General features: G+C 42.8%; 1 protein-coding gene across 2 annotated transcripts; it reads left to right on the top strand.

Annotated features, from left to right (window-relative positions):
• The first annotated feature begins 6,361 nt into the window (after nt 1–6,361).
• LOC131688946 (telomere-associated protein RIF1) lies at nt 6,362–13,851 on the top strand. 2 transcript variants are annotated; one of them, XM_058973592.1, is made up of 5 exons: nt 6,362–6,841; nt 7,589–8,445; nt 8,508–8,871; nt 8,943–9,118; nt 9,177–13,851. In XM_058973592.1, exons 2-5 carry the CDS (start codon nt 7,628–7,630, stop codon nt 13,423–13,425), a joined length of 5,607 nt encoding a protein of 1,868 aa, XP_058829575.1. In that variant the 5' UTR covers nt 6,362–6,841; nt 7,589–7,627; the 3' UTR covers nt 13,426–13,851. The 2 variants fall into 2 exon arrangements, with proteins under 2 accessions (XP_058829575.1, XP_058829574.1); XM_058973591.1 differs by lacking the exon at nt 6,362–6,841 and adding an exon at nt 7,250–7,375.
• The last annotated feature ends 332 nt before the right edge of the window (nt 13,852–14,183 follow it).

Below are 14,183 nucleotides of genomic sequence, written 5' to 3'. Positions count from 1 at the left end.
TTTTACTCGGCTCCTGTCTAACGGAACGTTATCTACCGGAGGATTTCATGCCTGTAGAGAAGTTGATTCGATACAGAAGATTTACGGAAATTCCAATACAGTGAAAACCCGTTTTTATCAGCCCCTAATTTTGTCAGATTTTCGACCCGATCTGGCAACTTTCCTAGAACACTAGCTCCACCTTTTATTCACGGTCCCAAACACTAATTTACTGGTGGGTTACCCCTCAGGTTTGGGAGCAATTTTTCACTAGTGGTCTATCCTCCATATGCTTGTTCATTTGTCAGTGGCGTCATAATATCAAATGTGGCCACAGTCCCAATTACAAATATATTTAAAATGACCGTTAAAGCAGGCGAAGCTTTGTTTTTGAGTGTTATGTCTGTTAGTCTGTGCTATCACCGCCTGGTGGTGATCACTGACGCAAATATACTTAAGAATTTCATAAGTCACAACTTATGAAGCTACACAATTTTGATTTCATTGAATGCTTATGCATTTCATAAGTTCGCCCTATGGAATTTATAGACGTATGTAATGATGTTCATAATCGTATTATTGTGCAAATGTCATAATTTTACCATATGAAATCAGTGAAAATAGGAAACTAGGCATTTTTGGAAGTGGATTGAATTTAATGTTCTTTTTTCAAATTTGGGGAAATGAAATGTAAATAAATATTCTTCGTAACTCATTGCTCCATATTTTACGTTACTTTCATAAGAAATATATTGAATTTTCTCAAACTTTCAAGACTTCTTTTCCATTCATTTACAGCTTATTGGAAATATCATGAGACTTCACAAACTCATAAAAACGTCAAACTAGAGATAAGTGCTCCCTATTCATTTGAATTAATTCGTTTAAATAAAAAATATATGTTTTGAAATGAAAAATATGCTGAGTTAATATTTTCTCGAACTAGCGCCATATAATATATCTATAGATTTCATGACATCTCATTTATTAAATTTATATTCAAGCATGATGATTTACATAAGCACAGTCGCATGAAAGGCATGAAGATGGATTAAAAATTTCATTAGCATGACTTATGAAAATTATAAGTGACTCGATGGCCTTTTTTTCCTCCGAGTCATAAGTCAAACTTATGATTTTCATATGGGATACTTGTGGCGCCGAATCATAAGTGATTCTTATGGAATTCATTAGTTATTTTATCTCGGTGATCATTAGAACTCTACCATCTGTTTTACACTTTCATGTATTTGACATGGCGGTGCATCGGTATGCGTAAGTGGTTATTATAGACCACAGAAACTAACAACAACCATTAATTAAACGCAAGAGACGCCTAGATCGTTATTTGTGCTGCCGACCGAATTCCGGGAAATGCATAGATTTTTTATAGGCACCTACACGATGTGAGCAAGAAGGATTATCCATTAACGCAGAATTTGAAGTAGGCAATTTGATTGTTCCGTGCGCTGTAATGTGCACTATTCCCCACAAGTTAGATTCTGAAGTTATTGGCAGACGAACAAACAATAGCGTTTTTGCTAATGAATTGAAATTGAATAATTTCTACACAATGTCATTGATTGGTCTTATTAGATGTGCAAATGTAATTATTTCTCAACTATTATGAATATCATATTCTAATCTACTCTCATTTGACTTCAGCAGAAAAACATTAGTAAATCAGTGTGCAATTTGCCATCGTCGTTGCGGTGCACTTAGATGGCCACTGCTTTCTCCTGGCATTGCTCCTCAAACTATCTTCTCCACAATTCACACTCCCGTTTTCGTCATACTTGTCAATCATGTGATATTGTCACGCGCCTCTTGCGACGAGCACGGAAGACAATGAGCATGATAAATTAACGTTTAAAAAAGCCGTTCAATTTTTGCAACACATTGGCGACCTCGAGTGTCATGTCTGATATGTCTGTGATGCTACACGCTTATCCTCAGCTACTCATTGCAACTAAAACGCTTTTACTCATAAATGAGTAAAATTTGTTTAATAGTTCAATAGGATGTCTGATCGAAGTAGGTCATCTCCATCCGATATCGGTACTACATCATTCCGACTACTCTCACCTACTTTTACTCATTTTTGACAAGGTACGGTTTTTGTCAGAAACGCGTAAAATCTACTCATTTGTGAAAAACCCGTACCTTGTCAAAAATGAGTAGAAATAGGTGAGGCTATTCGGAAAGATGTAGTGCCGATGTCGGATGGAGATGACCTACTTCGATCAGACATCATATTGAACTTTCAAACAAATTTTACTCATTTTTGAGTAAAAGCGTTTTAGTTGCAATGAGTAGCTGAGGATACGCGCTACTGCATACACGCAGAAATATGTATTGTAGATATAACAATATTTTGGCTCAAACTCAATAATTATTATTATCTCAGGCCTAACAGTTGCTTCAATCCATAATATTGTTATTTCTACAATAAATTCTGGTTTCTGGATGAATCAATAATAAAATTGTTGAAACGATTGACACTGTGTTCTCTGTGCTGTGTTGTTGATTGAGTGATGTGAACAAGATTAGTTCAACAATATTCTGTTGCTGAAATAACAGATAATATATGCCGTTTTCGATGGCAGTACACCGATGTAGTAGAGTGCACTGGTTTTGAACTTTCGTGCAGAAGCGTCAATGGAACATACAGTTTTCTGCACTTCTGCTCGAACTGCACTCCACTACACCAGTGCGCATCAATTGAAAAGCATAAGTAAACAATAACTATTGACATGTTTGTTTCTTTTCAATAAAAATAAAACAAAATATTTTTGAAGGATTTAATTCTTTATAATAAAACGTTCCAAACTCATGCAGGCTCATTTGCCCGATAATTTTCGTCAAATCAGGGTTGTTCTGGAAATTATAGAAAGATAATGTTACTTTCAATATATTTAAATTATTTTAGTATTGGCACTTACCTAGAGAGTATCCTTTACGTTAGTATAATTGTAGTCCCGTTACTGCCATGTACGTACGTTGAGACTGGGTTGTGAAGTATGTGAAAACAGAAATTTTACATATATAGTAAAGTTTTGCTTTGGTTTTCTTGTATACATGCAGAAAAAATTCGTACGGTGCATTGAATATACAAAAAATACACAATACATGCTGATTTGCTACTATGTAAGATCAACATAAAATCAAATTTGGTTGAAATAAAAATATTATTGTTAGTTCAACAATAAAACAACAACAATCAAAGAGTTTTGAATCAACAATAGAATAACGATTTCATTCGTTTTCGAGCTCTCCATCGAGACAGAAGTTATTTTTTTGTAGTCCGTGCTGTCTATAACGACAAAGAATCCGCATTCAAGGTTATCTTGCCAGTTCGGTTCGGTCATCAGTCTTTTGTTCGCGTGTGAGGATTAAACAATAGCCAGCTATATAAGCTGGATCGGTTTGTCGCTGGACACCAGTTTAAAGCTAAGTGGTTTTTGTCTTTTGTAACAGCAATAATTTGCTTTCTTCCGTCTGTGCGGGCGCTGACCCCGTGCGTTGACGTTTTCTATGGTTCCCTCTCCGGATGGTCAAATGGAAGTTGAATCGGGTTCAACTTCTAAGGCTCCCCTTGGCCCAAATGCTATCCAGAACTCTCAACTGGTCCATTTGTGGTCTGCTTTCGGCCCAAGACTAAATCACTGAATCTTCTTCAGATTTCTAAAGACCTGACAGAACGGTTCTCGACTGTGACCGAAATTTCAAATGACTGCTCGAACAAGATAAGGGTGTTGCTAGCCAACTCAAAGCAGGCAAACGATATTGCTTGCTGTGAGCACTTCACGCGGGATTACAACGTGTATATTCCAGCTGTAAAGGTACAAGCTATAAAGGTGTCGTCACCGATGAGAGTTTGACGTGCGAGGATCTGCTGAAGTACGGGGCTGGCCGTTTTAGAGACCGCTTACTTCAGCCAGTGAAAATACTTGAGTGCAAGCGATTGCACTCCGTAGTAGTTGCGGGGGATGGTTCAAAAACATATCCCCAATCAAACTCTTATCGGGTAACCTTCGCTGGTACCGCTTTGCCGAACTACATCCTCTTACACAAGATTAGTCTGTCTGTTTGTACCGCGGGTAATGAATTGCACAAAGTGTAAACAATTGAGTCACACAGCCACCCATTGTAGCAATAAGGCCCGCTGTGGAAAATGCGAGGAGAATCATCTAGATGATTCGTGCAGTAAGAAAATCGAAAAGTATCCTTACTGTACGGAGAGTCTGCATGATATCTCGGCATGTCCCGCGTACAAACTACGCGGTGATAAACTGAAACGTTCCCTTGCGGGACGATCCAAACATTCTTTCGCAGAAATGCCAAAGAAAGCTACGCCACCATCCTCAACAAACATCTATGCTCACATGCCTCTTGACGAGGGCGAGGCTGGTGACCCACAAGAGGGAACATCTACTAGGGTGCCTAGAAGTTATAGGAAGAGGAGGAACATTTCCTCTCCTAAAGTTCCTTGTAAGGGCCAGAAGGTGTCCATTGACGGGGCTCCGAAAGTGACATCTATTGGAAGTGTTGCAACCAAACCAAAGCAAGTAGCTCCTGGTCTCGGAGAATTAAGCTCAGAGAAGGAGTTCCCAGATCTTCCCAGGAACATCAAAAATCCCAAGTGTTCCTCTGTTTCAGTTCGAGAATCACAGCACTGGTATTATCAAACTGTCGGACATTGTGGACTGGATAATAAAAACTTTCAATATTACTGGTCCTATTAAAAGTCTTATGTTAGCTTTTCTCCCTACAGTGAGAACATTTTTACAGCAGTTGACTGCTAAATGGCCCCTCCTTTCAGCGATTGTATTCTTCGATGGCTAACCCATCGAACGAGGCCAAACACACCGGTGTCAATCAATCGAAAACCCCAACAGATTAGCGAAGGGAGCTCCCGTGTTGCCAGTTTACATTCATGGTTGCTAGTTTTACTGTTTTTCTCTCCGAAAGTCTGTTATATAAGGTGTCTGTAGGTTTAGCAACCTTTTTTATTTTAGTTTGATACTAAAACAAGAAGTGTCACGACGAGGAGAGAAAGTTACAATTCTTTACCGATTTCGAGACAGCAAGTCCAGCGCTGCCACAGTGATGATGAAACGGTGATGCCAACGTAGATCCGTGTGTACTTACTTTCCAAAGTGAGTGATTGACTGGTTACCACGTATATGGCACCCCTATCCCGTTTGCATTGAACTGACATAAGTCAACATCTCAGCGGGCACACAAATTATGGGCCCCACTGACAGTTCAGATTGTTCTGCTCGTTTTGGTTGAAGCTCGTTCTGCACTAATCATACACCGTACGGTATAACTCGATCTTTAGATGTTTGTCGAAAAACGAAAAAAATGGCCGAAAAGTTAAGAAAAGTGTTGTTTTGAACATGTCGGTGAATAACAAAAACTTTTCGCCATGATACCAACAAATTAAACGAGCTGGACCATCACAAATTTGTGTCGATTATGTTTATTGTAGATTGACCTTAACGCGACGTTTTAGATCTTGGTTTTGAAATCATGGCGGCGTAGCAGATACCTGCTGATTACCTCGTCAATGAATAAGAATAGTCCTTCCTGATGTTTTCTCTTACTTAAGTGAACTGGGTTTAGAACTTTGAAACTTAATTTATTCAGAAAATATTTACAAAAGTTATCTTAAAGCTACATGTTGCCCGCGCGATTCATATATCGCTACGGGAAAATTTGTCCCTTTTAGTCCTTAAGTTTTTCCCTATTCTCCTGAGATACGGTGTAGATTTCCTATGGCCTTAGCAGGGCGCAATTCCTATTTGTTTACTTATATATTTGGCCCTGCCTCTTCAAGACTGACGTATTTAACCACAATACTGATTCCTGCTATTCAATCCTAGTCCAGTCCCGCAAGGGCTCACAAAATATGCGGTTACATTTGTACCGCTTTCTAAGATTTTATTACTATCCTAACCGCAGAGTAAGTGAGAAGGAAAAACCAAAGCTAGCTAATCGGACTGCGTATGGCACGCTTATGTATATTAGGCGCGGGAAGTTGGTAAATAGACAGTGATCCCTTTTTCTGTGTTCTTTTCATTTCATTTTCGGGATTTTAAGATCAACATCAACCTTCCCTACGCGTAGCAGTGATGCATTTCTTATGCACTGCTGACATTGTATAATTAAGTCATTTGCGCGGCAACAAGAAGCGATTCAATTCAAAAGTTTTTTTATTTACAACGTGTAAGCAGAATTCGCTACGTGAAGGGCTCTTACAATTACAAGAAAGCAAGACCGTATAGATTTATCTGCTACACAAACCAATTTTTATTGCAGTTCTGGTGAATAAGCAGTTTCATTTTCCATGCGTTTGACAGATTCCTTCGCGCCAGAAAATCCATCGAATTGTTTTCGTACCGTGTGTGGTGATGTTCATTCGCGTTAGCTGTAATTTCTCTGATTTGGTCGGTTTTTTGCTCTGATTTACTATAAAGTGGTTTAATTCCGCGTTAAGCAATATGTTTAAAATAATAATCAGTTGAAATATTCGTAAAAACGGTGAAGATAAACTAGAGGAAAGAAAATTCCGTCGGGGACGCAGTAAAACCATCAACCTGTAGTGAAAATTAGAGAAAATTCTAGTTTACAAAAGCGGGTGGCAATATTCAGAGCCATCAAGTCACGAATTAGAATACAGTGGAAATACCCCAGTGGAACGTGTAGTTATTTGTGCGCCGATTTGCCGAAAAAGGATTGGTTCAAGTGATAGGAAAAAGTGCAGCAAAAAAAGAGCGCGCGTACATTACTGCATTTTGATCCAAAAAAAACATCCCCGTTAGTTGGAAAGAGACCAACCGCACTACTACAATCGCAGGTAAATAATTGTCTGTTTCGGTTTCCATTGCGTTCCATTTAGTTGACGTTTTGATTCGCTTTTGCGTGCGTGTTTGTGACCACTCATTTCAAGCTCACACAAATTTGTTTCGTATTCATATATGTACCAAAGTTTTAATAATGCAAAGGTTAACGTAGCATGTATTGCGTAGGCGGAAAGCGCATACACATCGTTTCTGTAAGCCGTGGGTGTAAAGGATTAGACTTGTAATTCAGGGAATTTCACGTTAATGGAGGATAGATTTGCTTAACAAGCGTCTTTTCAAGGAAATTTGAAAACTGCAGTCCTGTTTTTTTTGCATGACCAAAAATAATTCTTACCACATCAGCCTCACATCTACCACAACACAGTCTCATATGCAATTTATAACAACCTTGTTTGGCGAACACCTTGCGCTACTCAAGAAAATTGGGGAAAACAGCAAGCGCTTGGCGTGGAAAAGCAGTGTGAAAAAATATACAAAAAGAAGAAAAGAAAACGATGCCCGCTACGAACACGAAAACGTCACAGAAGGTTGCGTAGTTTTTGTTCATCTTGTTTTGGTGTAGCAGTTTTTTTTCTTTTCGAGCGCGAATTTTTTCTCCAGCTGTTTTTGTTTACACTTTCAGTGCTCTACTGTCCCTTTAAATCCCGTTATATAATTGCTCTTTCCGCATCGCCTTTAAGCTGTTTCCCTCGTTCAATACAGTGGCAGTGACCTCATTTGCAATAATTCTATTATTTCAGAACTTGAGCGTGGCCCTTCGCGCTCGTCGATATCCGACAATGACGGCTGCGACTATGTACAAGCTCCCGGCCCATGACCAGTATGACAAGCTTCGGAAGGCACTCCAATCGGGTAGCCGGTCTCAGATTGATAAGATACTCGAATCGTTGGTGAAAACCTGCCAAAAGCAGATCCCTTCCAGCGAGAAGCAAAAGATAGATGACGATCAGTTGAATTTCTGGATGAATGATGTGCTGCGCTTGCTGTTTGACTGGGAGAACCCGCTGACGCGGGATCTAGCACTTCGTGCATCGGAAGCTATTCTTCCTCACCTGGAGCAAACGCTCTACTTGGATTCCCCTGCGTGGCCCGCGCTGAAAACGCAAATAAGCAACATTTATTCCAATTTGCTAGAGCAAGCTCGGGGTAGGAACGATCCCGAATGGCATCGGAAGTGGTCGGTGCTTGTGCGGGTGTTGGATAGAGAGATCTGTCAGGGAGCGGTGATTATCAATGTTTTTCTGGCTATCGTCGAGAGTGGCTTCCGATCGGCGGAGCTGTTGGTTCGTGAGCAGTCTTTCGATTGCTGGAAGCTGCTGGTGGAGATATTTGCAAAATACAACCAGATAAACATCCAGAAGCGAATAAAACTGATCTGCATTCCGCTGAAGAGCTCGAAATCGAAAACGGAGGTGATAGCGAGGAAAAAGTTTGAAATTTGGTGGTTTTTGATAAACAAACTGCAACATCAGCTCGATTCGTTCGCGGACAACGTGTTTGAGCCGTTTATTTACTTCTGTTTTGGACCATCGTTCAAAACGCCTTTGTGCTACTATTTTGACAACAGTTACCAGGAGTTTGGCGCGCCGGGTAAAATGTTAGTGTTTGCTAGTTACTTATTTTGGGGATTTTTTTTTTAAATGTTTTACCTAATTACAGCTACAGCACCATCAAGCAACTGTCCGCCGTTGCGTTGATTCATATGCTCGGTCCGGCGCCAAAAATTGCTGAAACCTTGCTGCAAGAGGCTAACGGGATCAGCAAGAACGGTCTAATTAATTTCAATGTGACTGCTAAACAGGCCATCATTTCGCCTAAACTGTTCACTGCTAAGGCGAGATTGATTATCAATTCCTGCACCGAGTGTACGGTGCTGTTTTCGCAGATGAAGGAACTCAACTATGTGGAGTTGAATCGGTGCCTGTGGAATAATCTGCTGGCTATGGTGGAGCAGGAGAAGACCATTCCGCGGAGCGAGATGCTCGACTGGGTGCGGGAGAATTTGGCTGCGTTGATCAGTTTGGTGAGTGTTGTTAATTTAACTTGTGGTCGCGTTCGGTAATAGATCATTAAACCGAGAACTTTTTTTTGCAGAGTACGCAATTGAAGGATGGTGTCATCTGTGAACTGCTGTACGATACTGTACGGATAGTGGCACAAACTAATCTGACGATGGTCACCATTGGTCACGATAGCCCCGAACAGCTAGTCAACAACTATCGTAACTTTATGAGCCTGATTTTTAACGAGGATTTAAATTACCCGGAAGAGTAAGTGCACAACATAGATCTGTTTTTTTTTGCAAAGTCTAAACAACGATCCTTTCAGCATATCATTTACAATATTGTCGAACGTCTTCGACCTACGCCGATACTCTTCCCATCCGAATGGCTACTGGGACATGCTACAGAAAACCGTTCAATACCTGTCCGATCTGGATCCGTTGCTTTTCAGTGACTCGAGCGCAAGCGCCTCCAATCGGCGAATGGTCACCCAGATCTATCGATCGATGGCCGGCCATCTGAAGGAACAAATCAGTATCCATCGGAAGCAGTGCGAACCATCCCTGCCAATCGTGTTGGGTTTCCTGTTATTCCCACTGGAATACGATCGCTTCCTGGAGGTTGGCGAACTGCGTGACGACTGGCAGCAGGTGTACGGTGAGATCGTTTCCGGACAACGGTCGACCCGTTGTGCATGTGCCTTCAGTGAGCTGCTAAAGGCAATGACGGTAGCCAAGTATAATGCCAATTTGGGAGTGATTCTTGAGTTCTTCCGGATTGTGTTGGATTCGATACCGGGTGATTTTGATCTGAATCAACCACCGGTGAAAACGTTGGAGCTGTTCAAGGATCTGGTGCGGAAGGCGCTGGTGTTTCAGAACAGTTTGGTGGAAGTTGGACGTGGTTTAAATGCATTTCGGCTGCTGATCGAACGAATGTCGATCCGGTGTTTGTTGGTGGTGATAATGCCTATTCGGAACGTAATTGGTGAGTTGGTCACAGGGGAGAGTGATAAACTGATAGATGAGGTTAAGAAAACACTGAAAGCGCTGGTAGATCGGTTCGTGGCAGCTAAGTTTGTGACCGAGCTGAAAACTCACCCGAAGGAGGTCAAATGGAACTGTAAGATGCTACTTTCGCAGCTGTTGGAACTTCCAAGCGAGGTACAGCGACAGTGGAAGGTGCCCGAGTTGAAAAAGCTTGTCGATATCTGTGAGGGCAAGGAACCGGCCAAGACCACGAAAAATGTTAAGAAGGAAGGTGATTTTGTTGTGATTGATAAAGTGTGGAAGTTCACGCCGGACAAGCTGACGGAACATCAGCGAGATAGAATGCGTGAGAAACGGGATGACATTCCAGCGCTGTACAACGACATGAGCCAGTCGCAGGATAGTTTTGTGATTAAGCCATGGACTCCGAACAAAATCGTGATACCAGCTGATGATCACAATGATCACGATACGATCGTGATGTGTGCCTCTGGGGATTCCAACTCCGTGACAAACGGTGTGCGAGAGGCTATCGTCCCGAAAGAACAAGGAGCCGCTGTAGTTGAGAAGATCAAACTGGACAAGGAAAATAATAATGGTAATGTACCGACCAGTGCTATTGGCAAAGAACATCCAAGCAGTTCAAACACTTCCAACGCCAAAAGGACTGCCGAGAAGAAATCAAGAGTCGCTAGAGAATTGGACCAGCTGAAGATTGACACTATCGAAGGTAAAAATTTGCAAGCAAGCCGAATGGCAAGAACTAGAAGGTCCACTAGCCTGGAACCCACTGGTCCCTCTAGAAGAAAACTCATTACTGATCCGAAAAAATCGTCCGACACTGGCGGTAAACCATCAGATACAGAAACTAAGCGTCGTAAACGAAGAAAAGTTGAGAAAATCGATGAAAAGCAAGAAGAGAAACCAGAACCGGAAGCCGTTTCTCCCACCAAGAAGCAGCTGGACGAAAAACTAAAAAGTCCGGCAGAGCGTACTTCACCCAGAAAATCTTTAAATTTCGATAATGTTGTGGATAAGGAACCAACGGCAGCGATGGAAGCACCAAGAACTAAATCCCCGATGAAGCCCAAAGCAATAAACGAATCTATCGAGGAAGTGATTGAATCGTCACAACAGGTGAACTCGCAATCACTTCTCACCAGAAAATTCACTCCCCGGAAGCCGAAAGACGAAGAAAAAGAGGATGCTCCAGCTGTAGCGATTTGTGCGACGCTGTCTTTCGACACAGAAGCTGAAAATGAGTTGGCCAAACTGAACCGCAAGTCACCAAGCAAGGTGCAACCGGAAACCATCCTAGTATCACCCAGTAAGAACACAAGAAGTGCAACAGCTGCCGCGCAACAGAAAATATCCGAAATGGATACCGTACCGAATACCCCACCTTCGGAATCCTTGCCAGAAACCGCAGGAACTGCGACGGAGTCTCTAGCTACTCAGATTGAGAAGCCTAAAACAGTTTCACCCGCTAAAAACCTTAGAAAAAGCAAGAACTCAAGTCCCAACTCCTTGTCCAACACGATTTCAGCAACGACGGAGTCCCCCGTTACGCAGGTTGAAGAGCCCGCACTCATTTCGCCCGCCAAAAGTCCTAGAAAAGGCAAAAGATCCCTAAGTCCGGTACCAATGGACACTGATCCGGCTCCAGCACCCGAGTCTCCTAAAAAACCAACCAAAACCGACGATGATCTTCCTGTTTCTCCAAACCTGTCCCCCGTTCGAAACCTTGACGATCAGATGGAACCACTGACTAAAAGTCTCAATCGTAGTCTCGTATCTTCACCGGAGGGAGCCGATCAAAGCGAACGCGAAGCGGATCTCCTTAACAGTACCCTCAACATCTCACCAATCTCGGAAGAAAAAGGACAACCCTCAACTCCCTCCTTGCAAGGTGCTTCCGCTACCACAAAAGACCCCCCTGCCTCCGGCAGCGGCGAGAAACGCCTATCAAGCCGTCTAATGGAACGGGAAAAAACATCCACTACCATGATGCCATCACCTGTAACTCGTCGAACCCGACACTCTCCCCCCATGCCGGCTTCGATGGCTAATCTGAAAGGACGCACTCTCCAAATGACCCCGCGCAGCCCCAGCACTAACAAAATCGAATTGAGAGGTCGAGGCGCCCAGCTAATCAATCTAATTAGGAACCAAAATAGCGAAGCTTCGCCGAAACCATCTGCACCAGTCCCGCAGAATTCGTCGACTCCAAAACATACACCAGTCACCCCCAACGACAGATGCCTGATGATGCGAAAGATGGCCACCACATCCACCACCAGTACTCCAACCACAACACAATCCCCAGACCAACCGAAACCGCTCGACAAGGACAAAGAAAAAGACTACCTGGTCTTTTCGAAAGTTCTACCATCTCCCCAAGCTTCTCCGGCGGTCAGCATTCTCAAGCGTAAGCTGAATCAAGAGGACAGCGGTGATGAGGTCGAATCTCCCGCCAACAAGCGCAAGCGAGTCAGTTTCCACGACCCGCCGGTTTCGCTGACTAAAGAATACATCCGCCAGGAGGAAGAATGTCGCTCACCATCCATCAACCGCTGCCTGCAGCTAGTTGGCTTGTCCCCAGCCGACAAAGCCAAATTTCTCATGCGCCGAAAAAGCAAAGCTGACAGTCTATCAGAGCTGGTCAATTTTACACGCGCTTCTACAAATCCTGCTGAACCTGGCAAAGAGGAGGAAGATGAGATCACCTCTTCCCCCGAATCACTCGAAGGGGAGTTCATGCTCAACACAACTGATAACATGAGCGCTCTCCAGGTCACTACCGATGCCGTTGCGATGGAAGTTGATGCCGAACTTAAATCTCCCGCTAGTTCAAAAATAGACGCACCAGCGCCGCCGCCACCAACCGAACTACCCAAACGAACCTCGCCTCGAAAAATCTCCCCAAAACCAACCGCCGACGAGCCACCGACCAAAAAGCCAACCTCTCCCATCCCGGAACCAGCTCCGGAGCCAGTCGCTACTGCGATCCCGCAGCAACCAGACAACACTATTCGCTTCCAATCCGAAGACGACATTCTTTCACATGTGATCTCCAACCACTCATTGGACTCCATCCTGGAGCGCTACCTTGCAGCCGGTCGAAGCCTGGAGCAGAGTAAAACCGCTCGGCTGATTACGCGGGAACTATCGACACTGATGAGTAAGGATAGCAAAACGCGTTACACCGTGCTAGACGAACTTTCGGAGCGACATTCGGCCGACTTCCTGGATCATGCCGTGCAGGAGAATTCGTCCGCAATGGTCTGCCAGCGGTTGTCTATGACTACGATGACCGAGTACATCTTCGAGCGATTGAAGAAACTATCGTCGGCTAGTGGGAAACAGGAAGAGCAGGAGGAACGAATTAGGATTCTTCAGACCATGTTTGACAATTTACTACAGATGGATCAGTACGTCAGTGGTGCCGAGTTCCATCAAATGAGAGAGCGATTCGTGAAGACGGTGGTGCACGCTAAGAGCCAACTGGAAGTTATGGAACTGCTGGAGGAGTATTTTGTCAGCAGTAGGAGAACGAAAACGGATGCGGCTAGTAGTAGCACGTGACCAGGTTGTACTGGCAGCAGAGATTTTAGTTGTTAGTATTTCATATTTTAAGGCGTTCTAGCATAAGTAAGGTCTTTTATCTGTGGGAGTGCAGTATCGTTTTTTACAACGTCAACTAAATTGTACTATTTTCATCACGATATCACTAGATTTACTAGCACGAATAGTAGTGCCGGATGTGTACGTCTGTTGTACCAGGTAGTGCAAACGAATCAACAAAAGCAAGTTGACTTGCCATGCCTTCTCGAAGAACAGCAAAATACAATATATTTTCTGACATACATAATGTTCTCGTTCTAAGCAACACAGATGGTACAAACAATTGATGATAAAAACAGTTTTAATTATTAAATGTCACCAGCTCTGGCTGACGTAACTATCGCTAATAGAAAATAGGGCTGGAAGAAGCTATGTATTTTGAAAATATTTTTTTTGTATTTATTTTTATTGATGACTGTCAGCTTTTTCACGATCACAAGGCGCATTTCGAATGTTTTTTTTGTTCAAATTTGACAACAAATCCCCTGCCCTTTTGCTCAGTAAGGGGAATGGGCACGTTTTGTCAGGTTGGTCGAGGCACAATTCGATTGTGAGTCAGTGAATGCATGACGCACAAAAGAGCCTGAGCCGATTACAATTACTGTCAGGGATCAATCGAAGACTCAGAAATGGAAACATGTACGTCATTAAAATTGGTTTAGTTTACATAGTTATAATTCGCCAACCGCTTCGGGTCATTAACCTATAATATAATATAA

This window comes from Topomyia yanbarensis, chromosome 3 (genome assembly GCF_030247195.1).
Source record: "Topomyia yanbarensis strain Yona2022 chromosome 3, ASM3024719v1, whole genome shotgun sequence".
Taxonomy (NCBI): Eukaryota; Metazoa; Arthropoda; class Insecta; order Diptera; family Culicidae; genus Topomyia; species Topomyia yanbarensis.
The sequence above is the reverse complement of the archived record's forward strand: the minus strand, read 5'-3'. Positions and strand labels throughout refer to the sequence as shown.

Coding starts and splice junctions, on each gene's coding strand:
- LOC131688946 (XM_058973591.1), top strand. CDS start 7,343: ATGCCCGCTACGAACACGAAAACGTCACAGAAG. Junction 8,872..8,942: donor TGGCTGCGTTGATCAGTTTG/GTGAGTGTTGTT, acceptor TTTTTTTTGCAG/AGTACGCAATTGAAGGATGG. Junction 9,119..9,176: donor GATTTAAATTACCCGGAAGA/GTAAGTGCACAA, acceptor CGATCCTTTCAG/CATATCATTTACAATATTGT.